Here is a 26,036-nt window from a genome sequence, read left to right as displayed (position 1 = left end):
TTAACATAATCTACATTTATTTGGTGAGTATTACATACAATTTCTGTACACTAAGTAACAAAGACAAGTGAGAATGAAAAGCAGTACGCAACAATGACCATCATGATCCATGTATATTGTTCAGAATTGCTATTTTTCAAATCACTTTACACCAACATGATTTGCAGAAGGAAAACCCCAGGGGGAACGATCAAACGATGTTTGAAATAAAGTCGTTTGGCCTGATTTTCATAACCACGGATTTCAGAGAATACCACCAGCCGTGCCAGGTGTGCCAGACAACCCCGTTGTCCGTTGTGTTGCTATAGGGGCCTCGGTAGTATAAACCATTCAGGTTAGCAGAGTGACACCTAGTGGAAGAAAACATAAACACAGAACAATCAGACCAGAAAAACATGCCGGCACCCCTGTAGACTTTTGCTAACAAATGATCAAAAACATCTTTATGAATTCTTCCATTTCAGACAAGGAAATATTTGTCAGTTTTCAGAAGCCAAGATATTCCTACAACAGATGGATTAAAAAAAAAAAAACTGGTGGATTTTAGCACCATAACAAGTCTGAGGATCTGAGTCAGGACAGTTGTAGTGAGCATATTGATAAAGAAGCATTTCTGTTATTAACAGCCTTTAAACAAAAAAGAAAAACAAGCTAACAAAGGCCGAGCTTTGTGGTCCTCGGCCTTGGCAAGCGTGGCGGTGGGTAACGCAGCGAGGTGGGGCAGAGTGCTCTATCTACCACTGCTCCCGCCCCCCTATAATTTGCACTGACACATTCATCCCTCTGCTGCCAAGACGCCGCTTTCGTAATTCCAACTCTTTCCCTCCGCTTGTAAAAATCGCTAGCATATCAACATTTTAACCTCAAGAATAAGAAAACAAAGACTAAACCCACAATTTAAAATTTTCCCCAAAAAATAAAAAAATAAAATAAAATAAAATAAAAATTTCCCAGCTGACAACCAATAATTATTTGTCAGATTCACTGAATTAATTTTTTACTCTAATATATTGCTTCAATCTGGGTAAAGTGGTTAGGTTATGATGCATTTTATTTTATTTTTTAAAATATAGTTTATTGATCTTTTACAGAGAGGAAGGGAGAGAGAGAGAGAGAGAAACATTGATCAGCTACCTCCTGCACACCCCCCTGGGGATGTGCCCACAACCGAGGTACACGCCCTTGACTGGAATCGAACCTGTGACCCTTCAGTCCGCAGACCAACGATCTATCCACTGAGCCAAACCAGTTTCGGCAATTATCATGCATTTAAAAAAGTCTCCCTTCTTCCTTTACTATCTATAAACTAAAGGCCTGGTACACGAATTCATACACAGGTGGGGTCTGGCTGGCCAGCCTGATGAGGGCCAATGGGGGCTGGGCCAAGGGGGAAAGGTGTGGGGGAGGAGAGCCCATGGGCAGTTGGCCCCACCTCTGATCAGGGTGGGGGACCAATAGGGGGCCAGACTGGCCAGGGGGAGGAGCCATGAGGTTGTGGAGGGGGGTGCCAATCGGGTCCTGGATCAGGCCAGTTGACCACTGTAGTCATTCCGGTCATTCCATTGTTCCGGTCACTTGGTTTTTATATATCTAGACTTTGTCCCTGGCATGGACTAAGAGTATGTACAGTGTTATGAAATGAACTGCTGTGTATTTCTTTATTGATATAACCAATGAAAAGATGTCAGGCGCCAAAACGTGTTTGGCTCAGTGGATAGAGCATCAGCTTGTGGACTGAGGGGTCTTGGGTTCGATTCCAGTCAAGGGCATGTACCTTGGTTGCTGGCACATCCCCAGAAGGGAGTGTGCAGGAGGCAGCTGGTCAATGTTTCTCTCTCATCGATGTTTCTAGTTCTCTATCCCTCTCCCTTCCTCTCTGTGAAAAATCAATAAAATATATATATATTTTAAAAAGATGTCAGGCAATAGGATGTAAAGAGAACATTCACAAAGAATAGTTCTAATATCTACGGAAAGCACCCAAATTATATGGTCTTCCTGAATTAAAAACAAACAAACAAACAAACAAAAACACCATATAATTTGCCCATAAATGCTAAGTGCTTGGTTTGGATCATTCACCCACTTGATAATTCACTCCTGCTGACCACCCTGAAAGTCATCCTAATCTAAGTAGATGGAATTAATCGAAAAAGTACATTAAATTTGAAGTGTCAATAGTGTACTGTGTTTTTAAAACTGCATCGAGTCTGGCTGGTGTGCCTCAGTGGCTGAGGGTCCACAAAGGAACCAAGAGGTCACTGGTTCCATTCTGGTCAGGGCACATGACCTGGTTTCTGGCTCAATCCCTAGTAGGGGGTGTGAAGGAGGCAGCCAAACCATGGTGTTTCTCTCTCATTGGTGTTTCTATCTCTTTCTCTCCCTTCCTCTCTCTGAAATCAATTTAAAAAATATTTTTAAAATATAAATAAATAAAAGAAAATCTATGTGACAGAAAAAAAGTAACAAGGAAGAAGAGGTTGATAAAGTTAGACTACAGTAGTACGTAGCAGGCATGGGAGAAGTAACACTAAACTTATGGAAATAATTGGCTTTTTCTCCAGCTTTTCTGATTTCCCACCTGCACAGCCCTCTCATCTCCTCTGAGTCCAAGGATAATGCAGGTTCCTTGGGTGGCCAACCACTGAATTGCCTTTGTGCTCCCTGAAGCCCTATTTTTAAAGTCAGGTAGATAATGTATTTGCCCAGGCTCACATGTCTGCCAGCATCTTTCAGACACAATACAAGCCGAACAACTGAGCAGACACATGGTTTTGATCTTATGCTAATATTAACCAATGTAATTGCCATGTCTGCATATGGAATTCTGTTCAAAAGTAAATATGAAGGGATGCTTGCAATTTTGTGAATTATAGTTAAGTTTTACATAACTTACAAAGATGGGGGGGGGGGGGCGCGAAGAGGAGAAAAGAGAAGGTGACCAAAGATGGTTTCTAAAAGAACAAGAAGATTGCTAGGGAAAGGACTATCATTGCCTCTGAGTCTCTAAGTAGGAAAGATAAACTTTGTCTCTCTGACCCTTCTCACTGCTGTATGTGCTTCAGCTCCCTTACAGATGACCAAAAGGTAAATATATTCGAACTTTTAGCAAAGCAAAGTCCAGAGAGAATACTGCTTTACAACTACTTAGATTTAACTTGACCCTACCTACAACCCCTAGCCATACAATTCTAAAACCTCACAATAGCAGATGTTCCTAATGAGGCCGCTCCTGGTTTTAGGAAAATTAACATATATCTCCCATACCTCCACTTTATATGGGAGGTGATCCTTAAATGCTTTAAAAGTGCTTATATCATGCTGAAACCGGTTTGGCTCAGTGGATAGAGTGTCGGCCTGCAGACTGAAAAGTCCCAAGTTCGATTCCGGTCAAGGGCATGTACCTTGGTTGCGGGCACATCCCCAGTAGGAGGTATGCAAGAGGCAGCTGATCGATGACTCTCTCTCTCATCGATATTTCTATTATAACTCTCTATCCCTCTCTCTTTCTCTCTGTAAAAAATCAATAAAATATATATATTTTTTAAAAGTGCTTACATCAAAAATGTGGAAAATGAGGATTATGAAACTTGTTCTTAATTGCATGGACAATCTGACATTTCAGAAACAATTATGCACAATACTATAATGGAATGTTTAAATGTCCAGATATTGCGAGGTGGCCCTGCCTTCTGAAGAGAGAAGACGTTGAAAGCTGGGGTGCTGCCCAAAGGTTGAGCACATCAGCTCTGCAGACCAGGCCCATCAGCTTGCTTTAAGGACGGCTGTATGAACTGTCCATGCCTGCCTTAAACGTGTGATTACAACACAGGGAGCTGTCCTGAAACCACTGTGGGTGGAGCAGAGGTAAAGGAATTGGGGGTATCTGGCCTAGGGAAGAGAAACTGTGGAGGAATACAGTGAGTGCCATCTGAGCCAGAGCCTGAAGACCTACGTCGAAAAGGAATTACAATGACTTTGGAGCTATCTGAGGAAAACACTGGCAAAGTATAAGAAGGCAGCTATCCGGTTAATAAAAGCAACAACTTAATACAATCGGTAGTGGAGCGAGCTTGCTGATTAAGTAACATTGCAGTGTTCCATCAGAGAGTGGAACTAGGTCTCAGGAATATGATAGAGGAAATTGCTGCATTGGGAGGAGCTTGGGTTCAATGATTTAATGAAAGTCACAGTAATTGAAAAGTATTATTACCCAGAAAAATTTACAACAATAACATGGCCACCTCTTATGAGGGGGGAGGTGAAGAACTACTTGGTTACTAAAAGGCCTGATATTAAAAAAAATATATATATATATATATATATATATATATATATATATATACACTTTCTTTTTCTTCATACCTACTTTCTTTTTTTTTAATATATTTTATTGATTTTTTACAGAGAGGAAGAGAGAGAGAGATAGAGAGCTAGAAACGTCGATGAGAGAGAAACATCAACCAGCTGCCTCTTGCACACCCCCTACCGGGGATGTGCCCGCAACCAACGTACATGCCCCTGACTGGAATCGAACCTGGGACCTTTCAGTCCGCAGACCGACGCTCTACCACTGAGCCAAACCGATTTCGGCTTCATGCCTACTTTTTTCAATTTTTGGCCTGCTGTTTATGATAACAGAACCATAATTCAGGTTGCTAACAATTTTTTTAATTGATTTCAGATAGGAATGGAGAGGGAGAGGGAGACAGAAACATCAATGATGAGAATTAATGATCAGCTGCCTCCTGCTTGCCTCATAATGGCGATCAAACCAGCAACCTGGGCATGTGCCCTTGACCATGACCTCTTCGTTCATAGGTCAAAGCTCAACCACTGAGACACACCAGTCAGGAACAAACATCCTTGTAAAAACAGTCATTTGATTTATTTCTAAGACATATTTTTCCTGCTTTGCTAACATACACAATGAACGAATACTCAAAAATACTTCACCGGTGAAGAATTCTAATAAAGATGATTACTTAATGCCAGTATTACAAAGAAGACCAACATGACCTCATACAGATATAATTAATGCCCAACAGTGAGATACCATCAACGCCATTGCACCTATGTTTATAACCCGTCAAACCTGTTAAACCACCAGCCGGACTGATCTTCCTCTGCACAGTTGCCTTCGTAGTTGTCATGATCTCTGTCCCATGTGCTGAACTTCATCCTTTGGTGACTGCCCCACCATTGCACCTCCGGGTGAGATCTCACTGCAAGCGAGTCTCCTGCTGTTCCAGAATATTCCCCGATATTCAACTCATAGGAATCCTGAAGGAACAGAGGCAATTTCTACTGTCAGTTGTGACTATTAAAAAAGTAGGTTCATATAACAAACAAAAGAATTCTGTTGGTATATGTATGTTTTCACTGACTTCGGGGTTCATCTTATAAGTGTTACGCATTAATTGGTGGTATTTGTTATTTGAGAATGTTAGTACCTTTTCATCTCCAACTTTGAAATTTTGGTATTGGGCATAACGGCTATTTCTTTCAAAATCTCCAAGGTCGATTTTTAAAGTGTAGTCTCCTAGGGGGGGAAAAAAATCATAGTGGTTTCTTTTTTAATGTATTAAATAACAATGACTTACTGAGGTTTAAAATAATTCAGTCCTGCTCAGTGGACAGAGTGTTGGCCTAGTTTCTTTTTCCCTATATCTTAGCTTTAAACCGCCACATTTTAGAAAGGGAATTGTTACACAAAAGAGGCCATTGCTGTCTGTGAATTAGCTCTATTGTCTATGATTCAGAGAGAAACATTTTAGTGTTGTTTTCATTGTATTTCCAATGAATATGATATTAGGCAAATCTTACCTTGTGTGGTTAATAAGTGAAGGTTTTTGTTACCCAGCCAATATTCACCATTTTTTTGGACAAAATTTCCAAAGCCGTTTTCATAGTCATTCCAGTTCCTACAGAATTTAAAGTGAAAGCTGATTTTAGCAAAATCCAAATAAACCTTTGCAGTACCCAAGGTGCCCACACCCCCTCGCTGCTGCTCTCACACCCAGTATTTCATTGATTTGTTAATGCACTTTCAGGATTCTTACTTAGAGAGAGTGAGAGTCTGTCTGATTAGTAGATTGTAGGACACGAGAAAAGAGCTCCCTTATAAATCTCACATGTGCTACTCCAAATCAACCCTTATGTCCTAATCAGCACACCTGTTAAAGTTCTCACTGCCATCAGAGCGTCTCTGAATCACAGTCCATCCTCCTCCATCAGACATGTCACAGTAAACAGAGAACTCTGCCGGGCTCTGGAGAGGTTTGATCTTGTAAAATCCACTGAGCTTAGATCCATCATTGAAAATTTCTGAACAGTCTGTTTGCAAAACAAGCTAATGTAACATTTGTTATGTGTCTTTAAAAAAATAAAATAAAAAAGGGAGCCTCTGAATGAGATTACTCAGTACCAATGGAGACAGATAAACACATGACATAGATAATTAGCTTTTTAAAATTGCATCTTGTCCATTAAGAAAGCATTTCTTTCCTTAGTATTTAATTATCCTCTGACTCCCTGATATGATCATAAAAAATGGAGTGAAATAGGAATCTGCTTTTTCTTTTTAAATATATTTTATTGATTTTTTTTACAGAGAGAAAGGAAGAGGGATAGAGAGTCAGAAACATCGATCAGCTGCCTCCTGCACACCTCCCACTGGGGATGTGCCCGCAACCAAGGAATCGAACCTGGGAACCTTCAGTCTGTAGGCTGAAGCTTTATCCACTGAGCCAAACAGGTTAGGGCGGAATCTGCTTTTTCATTTCTAATTTTTGTGGAACACAATTTTTTAAATGATGTGTGTTCAGTTGATTACATTTATTTAAGTGGAACTTACAGATTTATCAGGCAGAATAGTGGAACTTATCTCTCCTCTGAAGCTAAAATAAAAAGTAGAACTATAACATCAAACAAGTCATATGGGTTATCTTGACTTGGAGCATTGCAAACCATTCAGAAAATCTGGGAATGAACTCAAAATAGTAATATTTTTTAAAATATGTTTTTATTGATTTTTAGAGAGAGGAAGGGAAAGGGACAGAAAGATAGAAACATAATGAGAGAGGAACATCATGGTTGAGGTTGCCTCCTGCACAACCCCCACTGGGGATCAAGCCCAAAACCTGGGCATGTGCCCTGACCAGGAATCAACTGTCGACCTCTTGATTCCTGGGTCAATGTTCAACCACTGACCCACACTTGCAGGGATAAAATCATAATCTTCTTTTTAGATTCTTACAACTTTCCAGTCTCATTAGATGTTTTACTAAACCACTGACATTTCTAATAGTCCAGATATTCTTAGATATTTTTGCTGAAAACTGAAAGTTTCTACTATTCTTATCTCAGCATTCTTTTTTTTTAGCCAGGGTATTTCTTTGACCATTGGAGCAAAAATAGCTACCAGTTTGTCACTATAAAGTGATTCCTGTTTCTTAAACCACTTGAGGGTGAGACAAGTTAATATCATTGGGTCTCATTTAGGCCAATCTGTGCAGACTTAAAGAATATGGCAAGCCCTAGCTGGTTTGGCTCAGTGGATAGAGCGTCGGCCTGCAGACTGAAGGGTCCTGAGTTTGATTCTGGTCAAGGGTACATGCCTGGGTTGTGGGCTCAATCCCCAGTAGGGGGGTGCAGGAGACAACCAATCAATAATCCTCTCTCATCATTGATGTTTCTATCTCTCTCCCTCTCACTTACTCTCTAAAATCAATAAAAATATATATTTTTAAAAAGAATATGACAAATACAAACTAAGCTATGGTTTAAATGCCTAGGAATCTATGTTTTAAGGTAAAGTACTGTATTGGTCACTATACAGAGATTGTTTCAAGAACACTCATTCACAGACTTTTGAATAAAGACTATACTATGACATCACTAACCTTCAAATTTTACCCTTACAATTTTGTTAATTTCCTATCTTTTTTTAAAAAAAAAAAAAGTTTTATCTTCCTGATTGGATAATTCTGTCCTTTCAGCATACTTTTAAGTTTTTTCTTCATTTTCATTGTTTTGACAACGAACTGTCTACAACTCTGCTTTGTTACTAGCATATACTCCACTTTAAGTAGATTGAGTAGGCGATAGGAATCAGAAGAGAAAGGAAACAAAGAAACGTGGTCACTTTCTAAAGCCCTCCCCAAGTTGAAACGAATCACACACTATTGCTTTGGTGAGATGATCATCTTTGTAATGATTTAAGCTTTGTTCACATGTTTATTTTTGAGATTCAGAAACACAAGTGTTCTTGATACTGCTGAATTATAAAGAAATGTCCTGTAAATGATTACCTAAAATTAGTTCAATGTTCAAAAGCTTACATCTTGTAGGCCACTTTTCATTAAAGAAGGCAGATTTTAACTTTCCTTGTTAAGAAAGCTTTTTGCTTACATTTAACCTCCTACCAAAATGCTGAATAGTAAAGTCTCATAGGTTCAGACTATTTTCCAGGCAAATATGGAAATAATTAGCTATAATGTTTGCATCTGGAAAACTTTGTGAATATGGACTTTTCAACCAACATTTCCTATTTGTTTTTATTTTATGCCAAGTGTTAGTTTGTTTGTGTGTGTGTGTGTGTGTGTGTGTGTGTGTGTGTGTTTTAATTTCTTCTTCCCAGAGGAAAATGTCAACTTCAACTTAAGATCCAGGGGAAAGCTTTCAAGCAGGGGAAAAATAACCAACACAGAACAACACCCAACATATAAATGGAGTAAGCGCCTGTAGCAAAATTAATTATATCAAATAAGATAGTCGCCTACCATGAGGACATGTGACTTCCATTAACAGAGTAGGGTTTTCAACATTAACTAAAACTGTAATTTTCAAAATGTTTTGAGTCACTCAACCCCCCTGGAGAATAGGCAGGAGGTCAGGGTTAAAGAGCTCTGTGTTCATGGGACTTAAAAAAAAAAGAAAAAGATTTTTTGATACTTACAAAATATTAGAGTGAAGCCCAGGCTTCCTGCCCCATTTGACAAGCACTGCATTAAACTGGGCGAGGTGAATACCTCCTTTGACCATGCAGAAAACAGACCATGTTGGAAGTCTGAATGTTTAAGCTTTTCATAAAGGGATATGACAACCTGCCAAATGGGCTTTTCCTCTTGTCCCAGCATGGAGGCTGAGCTTAAAGCCAAGAACTAAAGGCATTTCAAAAGGCCAGGAGGCCTTTGCCGGTTTTCCTCAAGGGTTAGAGCACTGGCCGGTTGACAGAAAGGTCTTGGGTTTGATTCCCGGTTCCCGGTCAAGGGCATGTACCTCAGCTGCAGGTTCCCCAGCCCTGGTGGGGGCGCATGTGGGAGGCAACTAACTGATGCTCTCACTAGATGTTTCTCAATTACTGGGGATTGAGCCGCAACCTGGGCATGTGCCCTGACCCGGAGTCAAACCGTGACCTCCTGGTTCATAGGTCAATACTCAACCACTGAGCCACACTGGCTGGGCTCCCCTCTCTTTCTTGCACCATTCTCATTTTTCCCTTTTCTCTAGTTTTGATCATGCACTGGAGGTTTTCATTACTACTTCCTCTAACCTCCTCCCTCAGTTCTGATCCCTTTTCTGATCTAGGGGTTAAAGACAGAGCACCAGGGGCTGAGGGTGACAGCAGCAAATTCAAGGGCATGTAGGAAGTTGCATCAAATTTAAATAGCAGCCCTACCCAGTTTGGCTTAGTGGATAGAGCATCGGTCTGTGGACGGAAGGGTTCTGGGTTCGACTGCCGGTCAAGGGCACATTGCCTGGGTCGCAGGCTCAATCTCCAGTGTGGGGCGTGCAGGAGGCAGCCAATCCATGATTCTCTCTCATCATTGATGTTTCTATTTCTCTCTCCCTCTGAAATCAATAAAAATATATCTCTTAAAAGAAAAAAATAATTTTAATGGCAAGGACTTCACATCCATCCGCCCCTAGGAAATTAGATCGGAGAGAAATAGATACGATACATAAATCTGCTCAATTTTGTCGGGACCCCTTCCAGTTTTATACTCGGCTTCTTGTGTAACACAAATTTACCTTTGAAATGTTTTTTTAAAATGATAGCTATACCGTGAGCACTTACTGTGTGGCAGGCACAATTCTAAATGCTTTCATTCACTTAATCCTCACAACAACCCTATAAACTGGCAGCCGTTACTATCCTCGTTTTACAGCTGAGAACATTGAGGCATGGAGGAGTTAAATAACTCGCCGGAGGACATGCTGCTATCAGGGCTGCAATCCATTCTTCAAACAATGGGCAGGACAACCCTCATTTCAAAATAGACTGTTCATGTGTGTTTGGATGACTAAGAGCAGGGACATCCAGGGAGGGCAGATCCAGGCTGGTCCTTTAGGAAGATGCTCTGGCAACAAAGATCCTTCTAGGCTTCCTTCATTAGAGTCAGCTTCACCAACACATGCTAATTTTATGGGTTGCCTGTCTGGTTTCACAGTCCTTGGGAGTTCTGACTCAAGGCATTTCTAGTTACTTTTCTTATTTAAATATATATATATATATATATATATATATATATATATATATATATATATATATATATATATATATATTATTGATTTTTTTACAGAGAGGAAGGAAGAGGGTTAGAGCTAGAAACATCGATCAGCCGCCTCCTACACAACCCCTACTGGGGATGTGTCCGCAACCAAGGTACTCGCCCTTTGACCAGAATCGAACCTGGGACCTCTCAGTCCGCAGGCTGACGCTTATCCACTGAGCCAAATTGGTTTTCGGCCAGTTACCTTTCTTTATAAGAGTGTTACCTTGCTGGGCCAGAAGCTGATATCTAAGGCAAGGCAAGGAGCATTAACTTGCCATAATAAAATGCCATAGATTGGGAAGCTTAAACCACGGAAATGTATTTGCCCACAGTAGTGGAGCATGAAAGTTCAAGGTTAAGGTGTCCGTATGTTTGGTTTCTTCTGAACCCTCTCTCCATGGCTAACAGACGTCTGCTTTCTTGTTTTGTCTTTCCATGGTCTTTCTCCTGTGCACCCATATCCTTGGTCTCTCCCCGTAGGTCCAACTTTCCTCTTCTTAGAAGGACACCAGTCAGATTGAATGAGGGCCCATCCTAATGGCCTTGTTTTCACTTCATCACCTCTTCAAAGGCCCTGACTCCAAACATAGTCATATTCCTGGTGCTGGGAGTTAGGGCTTTAATGTGAAGATTGGGAGAAAGGGGACAGAATTCATCCCATGAGGCAGGGTCATCAATCAGATGGCCTTCTGACCATGCTGGTGATCCCCTTTTCTGTGAATCATTTCTGTCCTCCACAATGATCGGCCCAAATGGCCCAGTGAGGTCTTACAACTGTTGCTTGTGGACTTTGAAAGGTGCCTGGAGGAAATCAGGTGAGCAGTTTTCTGAAGGTAACAGTGATATGTTCAGTGCTGTGTTTCTATGGGGAAATACTGGCCTCATGAAAAGGGAAGTCACCAAACTATAGAATATACACGTAAAACAACTCTTTTATTTTCCTAAATAATTTTCATTCCTTTTCCTTTTCCAAACATTTATTCTGTTACCTTACTTATTTCCTAAGGCACATCAGAGTTTCAGGAGGAAATACTGTGTTAATGTACCAAGAAAAGAGACACAAATAAAAACAAAGCTCACCCTAACCTGTTTTGCTCAGTGGATAGAGCATTCGCCCACAGACTGGAGACCCCGGTTCAATTCCAGTCAAGGGCATGCACCTTGCAGGCTAGATCCCCAGTAGGGGGCGTAAAGGAGGCAGCTGATTGATATTTGTAACTCTCTCCCTTCCTCTCTGTAAAATCAATAAAAATATTGATTTTACAAAGCTCAATTGCAAGATTTTGCAAATATAATCTGCCATTTGCAAACTGATATTTAAGCAATCTGTTGTCTTGATCTCTTATTAAACAATAGAAATCCTCGATATTGATATTAAATGTCCCCTGTAGAGATAACAGAGAAAATAGGATAAAATATGATGGAAGACATTTAAATTTGATATAATACTTACATTGCTGGTTACTGGATTAAAAAAGCTCTTTAGCAAAATCTGAAGTAATCAAATGATTAGCATCATCATTGCACGTGGGTTTACATAAGCTATTGAAACACTAAAGAAAAATAGATTCTGACCTGCATATTGCCTCTTGCCGCCAAGGTCAATGACACTGCTCTCCACTCCTTCATCCAGGAGCTGGATTTCCTTCTCGTGCAAAAGCTGAGCGATCTTGACCTGTTGTTGTTTGACCCGGGTCTCAAGCAGGTGCACCTGGGCTCTGAGACGCGCCTGCTCCTGGAGACAGTTCTCAAGAGCCTGCAAAGTAACATGCATGTTGTCCTCATGGGAAATAAATGCTCCTGGTAAGCTGGATAAATTAATGATCCAATAATATTCTGAAATTCCCACTTCAGAATATTATTCCAACCAGAAATCGTTAAAACTTCTAATACTATTAGTTATTTGAAGGATAAGAAGTCATGGTGTATGTTAATGTGCTTGAACTTAAAAATGTTATAAAATAATCTGATGATTACGCTAAGAATTTTAGAGTCACTGTCTCATTTGACCCTCATAACTATTCCGTGATGTGGGGATGGGTTCCATCCTGATGAGGAAACTTGCTGAGGAATTCCCAGTGGGCAAGAGAAGTCAAGATTTAAACCCAGCTCAGGTTTCTATTCTCGATCTCTACAGGACACTAAGTGCCTCTTACCAGTGAAATGAACCAGGCTTGTGAATGACCTTTCGATATTAACACATTGCACACCAGTAGTTTTATTGCTAGCTTTACCTAGAGGCCAGGGAAGTTTCTGTTGAACGAGTACAAAAAAACGTTGTACGAAGATTCATACTTTAAAAATACATTAGCTTATAAGAACGTGTAATAAATAACTGCAAAATGCAATGGGTATTTAATTTTAAGGTGTGCCTTTAACATTTATGTAAAACACTGGGTAATATGAAAACATGAGAATGCTCGTGATGCGCCCGAAATGTTTAATATGTTTTAAACATATTATCATTGAACACTTATGCTCTTAGACATAGGGTCACCTTTGTTAAAAATGCTTACTTTAGAGTCTAAAATTTAGACTCTCATATCCTTGAACTTCTCACCCATTTACCTGTTGCTGAAAATTCTACTGGGTTCACTTTAAGTTTTTGCTTACTTATCGGTTTTTCCTCAGTCACTTTAAGAAGGCATGGGAGGAGCCTGAGCCTTCCAGGTAAGTCATTATCTACTCTAAAAAGGCAAGTAGCTGAAACCCGTTTGGCTCAGTGGATAGAGCGTCCTGAAAGGTCCCAGGTTCAGTTCCTGTCAAGGGCATGCACCTTGGTTGCGGGCACATCCCCAGTGGGGGGTGTGCAGGAGGCAGCTGATCAGTGTTTCCCTCTCATTGATGTTTCTAGCTCTCTGTCCCTTTCCTTTCCTCTCTGTAAAAAGTCAATAAAAATATATTTAAAAAATAAAAATAAAAAGGCAAGTAACCCAAGCATATTGCATGTGAGACAGTTGATTAGCTTCTTTCTAAAGTGGCATCTGACTGAGCAAATCCTCAAAAGAGAAAGCCAGTGTGGTGGGTGGATGGGGAAGGAGGCTCGCAGAGCTGGGTCTCCCGGGAAGAGGAACTGAGGCCAGGAAGCTGCAATAAAGCTCATGAGTGTTCAATGTGGGAGCCCTGCTAAGGGGGAGTGGGGAAAAAAAAAAAAGAAAAGAAAAAAAAAAAGAGGACAAAAGACCATTTCCCCCCCCCATTTTTACCTTGACTTCTCTATTTGTAGCCAATGTCATGATCTCCTGCGGTACAAGCCAATGTTTACTTCTGAGAAATTACCAATTTTACTGTGTAAGATGCTTCACACTTCTTTTATATACATTATTTTCTCAAGCAGTCTGATATAGTATTTCCCAATTTATATTTGCATCACTTCCTGTCCCCGTCTTTATGGGCTACCTCATATTCATGCCATAAATACAAGGCCCTCCTGCTGGGTAGGACTATTTCTTATTTGTTCCTGGTTTATTCTCTTTGATTTATCCTCGTAGCCCCCTGAGTCCCCCCGTCTAAAAAAAAATGAACAGCACAGACTTTTGATGGTGTCTGGAATCCCGTGAGGCTTTTAATAGTGGAAAATAGTTTGTGATCTTGTTAATGCAGTGGACTATGTGCAACTTAAAAATAACGGAGGGGATTACAGGGCAAGTTTGTTCAATCTGTTAGATGTTCCTGAGACCTGACATACAGTGTTAGTAAGCTTATTTAACACCTAGCAGCTTTCTTTCTCCCAGGCCTGTGAGTAAACGAGAATTGTCACCTTTTTGCTCATGAATGGAGGAAGGCATGAGATCATGGTAATTACTTTCAAATAATCGGCCTAACTTATACTAACAGTGTTCAATAGCAGAAAGCTCAGGGTCCATTTTAATGGACAGTTTTAAATTCCTCATGTTAGGTAATCACCCAAATAACCCAAGTAGTTTAAAGAGTTTACTGATTTGTTGTCAACACTGATTTTTTTACTTCAAAAAGTTTTTAAACACTTGGTAAGTACCTACTATGTGGCAGGTGCTGCCACAAACCTTCGTCTCCACCCCTTAATTAAGTTCTTCAGTTTCACAACTTACTATAGATTTTCTGCAAAATAAAATGACATGCAGGTCAAAGCAGGCGTTACAGACACAACAGTCTTTCTATGAGCTTACCCAGCTGGCCTTGCCCGTTACCAGAGCAGTGGTAACAAGGATGAAACTGAACATCTTCGCCATTTTCCCCATGGAAAGGACTGCAAGAACAAGACTTTCATAAAGTTATTGTCTGTGAAGTTTTCATGGGGGCAGGGTTAGGGTCAGACTCAAGGCCATCCAGGAGGTCAGATGCAGTTCCAGGTCACCTGAGCGTCGCCGAGGAAATTCTCCTGGACTTTGCCTGGCTTCCCCCCAGGACAGATCCTGGCCCAGTACCTTTAATAGAATCAAGCCTGTTCAACTGCAAATATAGAGGAGGGACTCTGGATCTGCGGGCAGTCTGAACACGCTGCTTGTACACTGTTGCTGAAAGGGCAGAGGCTCTGTTAGCACAACACAAAGGGTTCAGGGGTCTTCAAACTACAGCCCGCGGGCCACATGCAGCCCCCAGGGGAGTCTGATCCTGCCCGCCAGGTTTTTTGGGCAGTGAGCGCAGCCAAGGTGTTACAGTAGGGATTAGTAGTTCATATAGTCCGGCCCTCCAGCTCTCTGAGGGACCGTGATCTGGCCCCCACTTTAAAAAGTTTGAGGACCCCTGGCTAGATGTTCGCTGAAATGCTTTCTGGTGTGTGGCCTCAAGCACTTTACTACAAGGCTTTTTATCTCTAAAACTAGAGGCCTGGTGCACGAAATTTGTGCATGGGTACGGTCCCTAAGCAATCAGGGCCATCTTCCCCAGCTGCTGGCAGCCTGCTCCACCCCCCGCTGCCACCCACTCCCAGTTCCACATTTGCCATTGGGCAATTAGAGCCTGACAGTGGGGGGAGTGGAGGGAGCTGAGAAGTTGGCTGTTCCTGCCCACTCACTGGCCCTGCCCCCACCATGGGTTGCCCTCTGTGTATGGGGTTAACGGTGGGGCGGGGGCCTTGGCCTGGTGCTGACCCCATTTCCTACCACCCACCCCCGGTTCCGCATTCCCCATCAGGGGATGGGAGCCTGCCTGCGGGGAAAGGAACTGAGAGGTGGTCAGCGTGCCTCATAGTGACTGGTCAAGTGGTCATTCTGCTGTTAGGGTCAATTTGCATATTACCCTTTTATTATATAGGATGGAGATCCCAATTCCTACTTTGCAGGACTGCAGCAATTTTGATGTGAGATTTTAAGATACCCTGGCATATGATAAGTGCAAAATGAATAGTAACTCATTTTGTATATGGAAGACAGCTTTTATTTTTTAAAAGAAGAAGGAAAAAGTTACAACAAATAGAAGGTGATGTACATCGTTTGCCTTCATGTCTAAGTGTTTAGGCAAACTCCCAAGGTAATATAAAATCTTTAGGCCCTATTGGAAATTGTGGAGGAGAAATTTTGCCCATCCTCAGATTAACTTCTGTATGCTGCCAGTGGTGAGTTTTTGTTTTTTGTTTTTAAATATGTTATTATTGATTTTTAGAGAGAGAGAGGGAGGGAGAGGGAGACAAAGAAATCTCAATGTGATAGCAGAACATCGATCTGCTGCTTCCTGCTTGCCTCCCACTGGGGATCAATCCTGCAAGTGCCTGACCAGGAATTGAACTTGCAACCCTTTGTGCTTGGGATAACACCAACCAACTGGTGCTGTCATAGGGTAGACATAGATCCTCTACCCTTATTTTGGTCAAGGGGAAAACAATGGGCTAAGTGCATTTTTGAAAGTAAGTATTAAGGGCTGTAAAATAAAGAGCCACACCTGCCAGGAAAGTAGTGAGTTGTTTTTTTTGTGTTTGTTTGTTTTGTTTTGTTTTTTGTTTTGTTTTTGTTTTTGTTTTTACTCAAAGCCAATTTTATTTTAAAATATATTTTATTGATTTTTTACAGAGAGGAAGAGAGAGGGACAGAGAGAAACATCGATGAGAGAGAATCATCGATCAGCTGCCTCCTGCACACCCCACTGGGGATGTGCCCGCAACCAAGGTATAGGCCCCTGACCGGAATCAAGCCTGGGACCCTTTAGTCCCCAAGCCGACGCTCTATCCACTGAGCCAAACTGGTTTCGCAGTAGTGAGTTTTTATACATATTAGAAGCTATCCTCAGAAGGACAGAAATATCTGTATTAGCTTCAAACAAGTTGTAAACATATGGTTTCTGTTGAAATAAAAAAACTGGAATCAACTGACATTTGTTAGCCAATTTTTTTTTTCTTATAGAAGCTATGATCACTAGGCCCTTTTAATGTGTCTCTGTCTCCATTCTTTATGTAAATGGTTCCTAAACTTGGCTATCCATTTCTCTCAGGCAGCTTTTAAATAATCATGTGTAAGATGGCAGCCATTCCTTGAAAATTTTTAGACTCCTCTCTGAGTGCAACATTTGGCAAAGATTGGGAAACAATTGCTTAAAGACTGAATAGACAAAACATGTTTAGTCTACGGTAATAAAGTAGGTAGTTCTTAGTCCTCCTGGGGCCAAACAAAATACTTACAGAATGGGAGAGGCATTGCTTACATCCAGTCACAAACAGCATGCATGACCTTCTTAGGAAGCATTGTAAAATACAATATGGATTTTTAGAACATGTGATATGTGTGCATTACAGAGAGTAAGAAAGAGTCTGTTAGATATAACTGTATAACCTTACTTCATACATGATTACTTCTGGCTAACATTTTTATAACTGTGTACCTAGAACTGTGCTATGCATTTTATAAACCTAGGAATTAATCTTCAAATAACCATACAAGACAAGTACTGTTATCCTCATCAAATAAATTAATTATAGACCAGAGACGTTAAGTCACTTCCCTAAGCTCACACAGCTGGCGTATGGAGGACCAAGCAATTGAGCTTTCCACCTTGAAGGCTTGCCCCCAACCTGCACTCTATTTGGCCTCCCTCCCTACATACATGCAGCATGGGGCAAAAGTAGACTTACATGTGTGAGTACCTGAAACACAGAGTTTATTCTTGTATTATCAGTTATTAACTACAGGCCCGGTGCATGAAATTTGTGCAAGAGCAGGCCTTCCTTCCCCCGACTCCTGGCACTGGCTTCCCTCTGGTACCTGGGACCTGGGCTTCCCTCGCAGCCCGGCTTTGTCCAGACAGTTGTCCGGAAGGACGTCCGGTATAATTAGCATATTACGCTTTTATTATTATAGATTATGGTCTTATTTTCCATACATTCTGAATATCCCTGCTGTCTACAGGGACAGAGGCTGCAGCGAGGAGTAGAGGCCCTCTTACTTGGCCTTCTCCACTGAACATCCCTCTCACTCCTGAACGTGGCTGTGACTTATTTGCTCTTGAGCCACATGCTTCTTTAAAGGGACATTAGGCCCACTTGGCGGGAGAGGAGACAGCTGTGCCGAAGCCGAAGCGGTCCTAGGGAATGGTAGCATCAGCAAGCAGTTACTGATGGCCTGCTATCTGCTCAGCACCATGCTAACCGCTGCGGGAGAACAAAACAGCTGCCTCGGCAAAGCGATGCTTTGAGGAAAAAAACAGAAAATAAATATTAAAACGGAAATTAAAGACAATATAAATTATGAGGACATGACACCATCTGTAATTAAATGTAAAAACTAAACTAGACCACCCCTCAAGAAAAAATTAATAACTTCCCCCGCTGTGATCATGTACCAATATAGCATTTATTCACTCAGTAAACATGGTATGCATGCCTGCTGTGCTCTAGGCCCCGTGCCAGGTAACGGAATTGTCGTTTAGTCAGCTTTTCACGTCTTTCTCCAACTGTTTCCCTTTATCCAAGCTATTTTGCTTAGCGTGAGATTTTTGAGGGCAAAGGCCACAGCTTGCTAATTGTTGTCTTCCCCAGCATCTACCCTACTTTGGCAACTCAGATGAAAGTGAAGTCATTGCCTCTGCAGAAAATATTCCCCAGGAGGGAAAATGTCATTTCCTTGCCATAAATCTGCAGTCTGTTTATTCTGATGTACTTCCTCCTCTACCCTTATTTTGGTCAAGGGGAAAACAATGGGCTAAGTGTATTTTTGAAAGTAAGGGTTAAGGAGGAGGTGGGCACTTTTAGTTGGATTGAACTCATGAATTTATGTTTTCTTTCTCACAAAACCCTACTCCAGAGCCCCCTTGAATCTCCTGAGTCTCTTTCTTTAGTGCCTAGTTGTTCCTTTCTTAATATATTAAATCGAACGATATGAAATGACATATGTTTGAGCCTTTTTGACCTACAAAATTGGAAATTTCATATGATTCAAATGAATACATGCTGGTTAGATGGAAAAAACACACTTGAAATCATCGTAGCCTTTTTTGCCAGAAGGCATAAGTTAAAAACAAAATATTTGCAGTTTATATAATGAAAGAAAATAATTTAGTAACAGCCTGTTTTTATATGAATGCTGCCTCCATGTGAGTCCTATATAATAAAAGGGTAACATGCAAGTTAACCATCACTCTGTCACAAAGATGGCGGCGCCCAGTCCTTAGCCCTGCCAGAGTCCCCCAGTCCCGGGGGAGGGGTGGGGGGAGGGGTGGCCGCTGAGCAGGCAGCCTGAGCAGCCTGGTGGAATGCTTGTTTTGTCGCCACGGCAACGAGGAAGCAATCAGTGCCCAGCCATGGATGGGCCTCTGGGACACAGGGCGCCTCCGGGCAGTGGATGCAGGGTGGCCAGGCCCCTCAGAGAGCTATTGGAGCGTGAATTCGTGCGCAGGACTACTAGGACATTAATATAAATCAATTGAAATATATTTAAAAATTGCTAACACATAGTCAACACGTGGAATCTTATAGTTCTGCCATGAATCAATCCTCAGGATGTCTACAGAAAAGAAACTACAGCTTTTAAAAAATATATTTTTATATCTATGTCTGAGTCCGATTCTTGTTGCATAAGTAACAGTGTTGAAAGTGCTCTAGGAAACTATATAACATATGTTCACATTGCTGTACCTTAGATCTGCTGTAAAATAAAAGGCCAAAGAAATGCTTTGGCAGGTCTCTGCATCTTGGTGTCCTGAAATTCCTATCTCACTGGCATTAAGATAATCAAATCTGATTTTTCCCAGAGAAAGGAGGCAGCTTCTAGTCTTTAGACCCTTAAACAATAAGGCATTTCAAAATGTCACGTACATCTTAATAGTCATTATGTTAATTTCACCACCTTTGGAATAGTTCCTGAGGCTATCTTAAGTCTGCAGGGCCCTCATTTCTCTCTTTCTTTCTTTTTTTAAAATCTCATTTCTAATTCTAACCACATTCTACAATATTGAAGAAATGTTTAGGTATTAAGAAACTTGCTTTGAAAATCTGGTCTCTATCATTCATCAGTGTAGACCATTATTATTCTGCAAATCTGGCTTGTGGTAAAGTTATATCAGATTATTTAGTTCTTTACTATGCAACTAGTTGTATTTCTTTTACAATATTTTTGCTTTGGGCTATTTCAAAAGTTTTCATGTTTGTAAAATAGTTTAAATTGGCTATTCTTTGATGTACTGTATTATTTGGTAGAGTAAACTAGTCTAAGTCTATAAAGTCTAATTTCTTACCCACTAAAATTTTTTAAGTTAGTTGACTATAGTGGATTAAATTTAAGTTTGGAACGTAAAAGTTCAACAGCTGATATGTAACTTTTCCAAACACAATTATAAAAGCATGTAAAACTTCAAAAAATGATATTTTTTAAATGAGCTATTACAGAAAAAATACAAGATACAAGAAATTTTAAAAGAAAGGAAAGGTTATCAAAGAAAGCATATTTAATAAATTAGCATTCACAAATGGACTGCACTCTTAATGTAAAACAGTTCAAAATTTACCCATGACATGGACTTAGAGATTGTTTATATGCTATTTTCTTCCAACTTTATTCCTTTTTAAAAAAATAAAAAATAACAGTATCTAATTTATCCCAAGAATTTAGACTCAGTGAAAGCTTTCCAAGTCTAAATGAGTTTATCCCCAAAGATAGAAATAAATAAAAATATTTCTGAAGTTTTTACTTCTGAAGTGGAAATTATAAAATGCTCCATTATTTCCCACTTTGTATAATGAAACTTCGAATATAGTTATGCACATCAAATTCCCATTCAATTAATCCATAATGTACAGGGAATGGGAAGGAGACAGAATTCGAAATCTCTTTTCTAAGCTGCAGAAGCAGCTTTTTCTCTCATTGACCTGACTTCTGTCAGTAGCTGACGGTTGTTTATTGAGTTCTGTGGAATATCACATCTCTGAAATAAATGAGCATTATCACAATTATGTCCAAAGCGAGGAGAGGTTAAATACCTTGTTAGAGTCAGAACCGAGTCAGACACAGCGCAGGCGAGGTCTGGCCACTCTGTGGGATCCTCTAACTGCATCGGGATTTGTCATCGTTTCTCCATTATTTGGTTAGAAATACGGACAATGTTGATTCTGGCTTTCACCCAGAAACAAATATGTGAGGAAATCAGCTTAACTGGAAGCAAAACTAAAAGAGGAGATTCAAGGACAAATCCCAACACTCTGATATTTTTCTCCTATCTGTATGACTTTTTATGAAAGATACAATAATATGTCCTCACAAAAACACAACTCTGATTTTTAACCTCTTATTATTGGTTATTTCTCACTCAGAGAAGTTTTGTGGTTTGCTTAATTTCAGTAATGCTCCTTAAAGCTTAAGTAAAGCCAAAGTTCCATTGAAGCTTTGCTTTATAGTACTAATAATAACAACAACAAAGTTTTACCTATAAAGATATGAATTAAAATGTCATTTCAACTACAATAGAAAGAGAATCTAAATTTTCCTTAGTTAGAGAAATGGGGCAAGTTAATAATTGCCAAGATGGAAGGGTCAGTTTATTTGCAAAAGGATTCCCTGAAGAGCAAAATTGTGACATTTATCTGTAAGCATCAATAATCTTCTAAATGAATTCCTTTTATTTTAAACTCGAGAGGATTTTTTTTTTTTTTAATGTGTAAGAGGTATCTTCTTAGCTCCCTTAACCATATTGCCTAATAGTTCAGGCTGCAAATCCTGGTTCATCGTTTTCTTTTCATTCTGATGTTACTCAAGCTGCTGTTTGCTATTTGTTCTGTGATCCCTATTTCTTAACTCAGATTCCAGTAAAATACTGAAGCTATGTTTTCTCTCTGTTCTGGACTCAAGTACTTCAGGTGGTAGGACTTCCCATTGAACATTTTCCTGTCATTCGCTCAGGAAATTTGAAGTTCATCCAGAAAAGGGTAATCCTGATGATTTACTGGAAAGAAAAAAGTCAGTTAGGTTGAAGTGATTTACACACCCAGGAGAAGTAGATAGGATACTCGAATTTCATGCACCAGGCCTCTAGTGATAAAATAAAATAAAATAATTTGACATATAAATCTATATTTTCCTCCTTGTATCCCTTCTGTCTTTTCCCCATTCAAGCATTTAATAACTGCTCTTCCCACTTCCTCAGAGGAGGGACAGTAATAACATAACAGTAACTAACAGATGTGGCACATTTATTCTGTGCCAGCCATGGTCTGTTTAGTAAAGAAGTCAGCCACAGTAGCCCTAGATGCAGGTATTGCTCATACCTCCATTTCACAAACGAGGGAACTGGGTAACAGAAGTTTAAGTAACGGGCCCACGGTCACACAGTTAGAAAGAGGTGGCCAGGATTCAAAGTCTGGCTCAGAATCTGAGCTCCTCGCTATTAAAAATAGACAGTTCTGTCTCTCAGGGACATTGCCTCAGGGGAAAACAAAAACAAAAACAAAACACCCTGGAAAAAGCCATTCGAAGGGCAGAATAAAGGTCAATGTTCCGGGAAGGCATGCCAGAGACTGAACTTCACTGGGGAGGAGGATGTTCTTCCTTTAGTTTTTGGCTGCTCAGTCAAAACATGGTGAAAACCTGTCATCAGGAAAGGTCAAATTTTCGATCTTGTATGATTGCACCGAAGGTATGAGACGAGAATGAGACCAGACATCACTGGCTGAAACACATTTTTTTTTTTTTTTTTTTTACTGCCAAGGAGATGGTTTGCCTGGGAAAGAAACCGGAAGTGGCTTGATCCTTCAGGAGTTACCAATAGATTATTCGAAGGTGGTGAGGACATAAATGGAGGTGATGGCATTGAGGTTGTGACAGCGGGGCTGATGAAGAGGGTTTGGCATCCAGAAAGAAGAATCAATAGGACCTACCACTAAAGAAGTGTAGGATAAGGACAAGAAATTATGTGTGATTATGCCAAGACTTTGAATTGGATAAATAAATAAGTAAATAAACAAACAAATAAATAAATAAATAAATAAATAAATAAATAGTGGTCTTACTTATATGCTCTATTTGTCATATAGATAAAAACTGGGGATTGGTTCTATTTTTAAATGTGGTCATAGAAGTTTGAGTCATCATGTGTTTTCCAATTAGTTGGGTAATATTCTAAAATGAGATAATATTGTAAGAATCTAAAAGCTGGAGAAAAAGTACACATAGAGATTGGATTTAGGTATCTGAACAAAAAACGATTTATAACCAAGTTATTGAAAGCAGAGAAGTCGTACTGAGGGCGACAGTGAAAGCAGACAATCTGAGGTACCGCCCATCTTCCTTATGTGCTCAGGCATATTTCAAAATGTGGTTTTATTTACCATGTGTTCTTGTTTTCTTTTTCCTCCACATATTTTTACACAAGATAGCTGCACTTCTTCTTCATGTGTGACGTGCAAACAATCTGCTTTCTATTAGGATTTAACATTTATTTGGTTTCAATTGTTTTGTTTTTTTTATGATGGGATCTTATGAGGAGATTCTTGTTTCATAAGAAAGATGTTATTATTTAGAACCATAAAATATATGCCATTCTGAAGTCCTTGCCTACACATGGGGAAAAAAAAAATAACCCAAACATTCCTTGGCAGAGCTCTTTCTATCCTTTGCAGGGGGAAAATTGAATAACAAAACATCTCTTGCGCTTTGTTAGGGAACAATTTAGAGTTAGTTATATTCCAGTAGGAAAAAAAAATCAGGTAGGTGTGTCACCTGAGCACAAAAAAGTGAGAAGGCTTGAGATAGAAATAAATGACAAAAATTTATTAATGTGTCTCAGGATTTGCAAATCAGAAACACTACCAGGTAACACCCAGCTTGTTCTAAAGAAAAGAGAAGAAAATAGAGTTCTTACAGTAAAAAGTAAATTCTTGAGGATAGGTCCTGCATTCTTAGCCTCTGGATTGGTCTGAGATAGAAATCTTACAGATGTCTGATGGTCTGAATAATGTATGTCAGGTGACATGGAAGCACGAATATTCCTTTTTAAAAAATATATATTTTATTGATTTTTTACAGAGAGGAAGAGAGAGGGATAGAGAGTTAGAAACATCGATGAGAGAGAATCATCCATCAGCTGCCTCCTGCACACCCCCTACTGGGGATGTGCCCTCAACCAAGGTACATGCCCTTGACCAGAATCGAGCCTGGGACCTTTCAGTCCGCAGGCTGACTCTCTATCCACTGAGCCAAACTAGTTTCAACACAAATATTCTTTCGTAAGTTTTTCAGAAGGTTATCTATAGGATATATATTTTTATTAATATATTTTTATTAATTTCAGAGTGGAAGGGAGAGGGAGATAGAAACATCAACGATGAGAGAGACTCATTGATCGGCTGCCTCCAGCACATCCCCCACTGGGGATGGAGCCGAGCCCGGGCATGTGCGCTTGACTGGAATCAAACCTGGGACCCTTCAGTCTGTAGGCCGACACTCAATAACTGAATTTTATGATTGTTTGTATTATGTGATTTTTATGTAAATGTATACACACTTTAACAGTTGATAGCTCCATTTTGAGAATGAAATGTTTTTTAAACACATTGCCTTTAGAATTATCCAAACCCCTGGTTTAAACCCTCCATCTTGATATGTCCTGGGAAGTAAGCATTCCACACAGGGTTTACCGTGAATAGAGAAGGTGGGGTAAAAACATATAGACCCCCAAAGAAAAAATACAGGGAGAAGTAATATAGTAATTACAACTCCAAAGAACTAAAACCATGTACACATTGATGAAATGCAAATGTGATGGCATTGTCAGAATCACAGGGTTATTTTTTTTTTTTTTTAAAGAAAAGGACAAACTGATTATGAAGGAAAGGGCAGTTCAGGCTGGTGTAAATATTAATATTGTGTGTTGAGAGTAGCAATTGGGTATTTTGGAACTTGGTAATAAAAAAGCAAAGTAGGCAGTAATGAGTGATGTCATGGTGATTAGATGTGAAGAAAAAAAAAGAAGGTAAGAGGAGCTGGGGAACATTACTTATGCACTTTGATATAATTAGTTGATAGGATTATATATAGCAATTGATTTAATTATTTATAAGTATGCAGTTGTTTTTTAGCAAGAGAGGTACATAAGAAAAAATCATAATTAATATGCCTCTTTTTTTTTCAATACAAACACTAGATCAGCATTTCTTAACTGGGGGTGATTTTGCCATCCTCTCCCCATCCGGACCCCCACTCTGACAACGTCAGTAGACATTTTTGGTTATCACAGCTGGAGATGGGGTGCTACAGGCATCTATGGGAAGAGGCCAGGGATGCTGTAAGCATCCTGCATTGCACAGGGCAGCTCCCACAGCAAGGAGCCACCCAGCCCCAGAGGACAGTTGTACCAAGATGGAGAAATGCTGGGCTGGCTTAAGGCAGAGAAGTAAAGTTCATAAATGTCATTACAAGGGCTAAGAACCAGGTCAGAGGCCTCCAAATAGTCCCTTGTTCGACATGATCAATCTCCTCTTTCATCAAGCTACCCACAAAGCTAATATGAAGAGTAAAGATAAAATTAGTTACATTCAATTGTAGGAATATTCCAAATTTCACATTCTGCTCTTAATAATAGACTCTGTGTTTCCACCCATCAACATGGATGATTCTCAGAAACATAATGCTGAATGACATTCAAGTAAGTCAAGTAAGAATATATTCAGAGTGATACCAGTTATAGAAAGTTTGAAAACAAGCAAAACTAAACAATATGTTATTTAGGGATATATAAGTTATATGAGGAAAATGAAGAATGATAACAATATCATTCTGGATAGCATTTATGTCTGCAAAGAAGGAAAATGGATTTGGAGAAAAGCACAGGGGACCCTTCAATATATTGATTACATTCTAATTTTTGAGTAGGTTATTGAGTGAAGTTACTGTACTTTATAGTTTACATAAATATCATATATTCCTTTGGGGCATCAAAAATCACATAATACAAACAATCATAAAATTCAATTATTGAGTGTTGGCCTGCAGACTGAAGGGCCCCAGGTTCGATTCCAGTCAAGGGCACATGCCAGGGCTTGGCTCTATCCCCAGTGGGGGATGTGCAGGAGGCAGCCGATCAATG

General features: G+C 39.9%; 1 protein-coding gene across 2 annotated transcripts; it reads right to left on the bottom strand.

Annotated features, from left to right (window-relative positions):
• On the bottom strand, positions 1 to 21,062 carry FGL1 (fibrinogen like 1). 2 transcript variants are annotated; one of them, XM_084879248.1, is made up of 8 exons: positions 20,941 to 21,062; positions 14,708 to 14,787; positions 12,135 to 12,315; positions 6,177 to 6,336; positions 5,827 to 5,924; positions 5,454 to 5,542; positions 5,096 to 5,283; positions 1 to 350 (listed from the first exon to the last, which is right to left on the bottom strand). In XM_084879248.1, exons 2-8 carry the CDS (start codon positions 14,777 to 14,779, stop codon positions 191 to 193), a joined length of 948 nt encoding a protein of 315 aa, XP_084735374.1. In that variant the 5' UTR covers positions 14,780 to 14,787; positions 20,941 to 21,062; the 3' UTR covers positions 1 to 190. The 2 variants fall into 2 exon arrangements, with proteins under 2 accessions (XP_084735374.1, XP_084735373.1); XM_084879247.1 differs by lacking the exon at positions 20,941 to 21,062 and adding an exon at positions 19,226 to 20,907.
• Positions 21,063 to 26,036: the final 4,974 nt, after the last annotated feature.

The sequence above is a fragment of the Pipistrellus hanaki genome (assembly GCF_964339955.1).
Source record: "Pipistrellus hanaki genome assembly, chromosome: 3".
NCBI lineage: Eukaryota > Metazoa > Chordata > Mammalia > Chiroptera > Vespertilionidae > Pipistrellus > Pipistrellus hanaki.
Note: the sequence above shows the minus strand (reverse complement) of the source record. Positions and strands in the feature narration are given on the sequence as shown.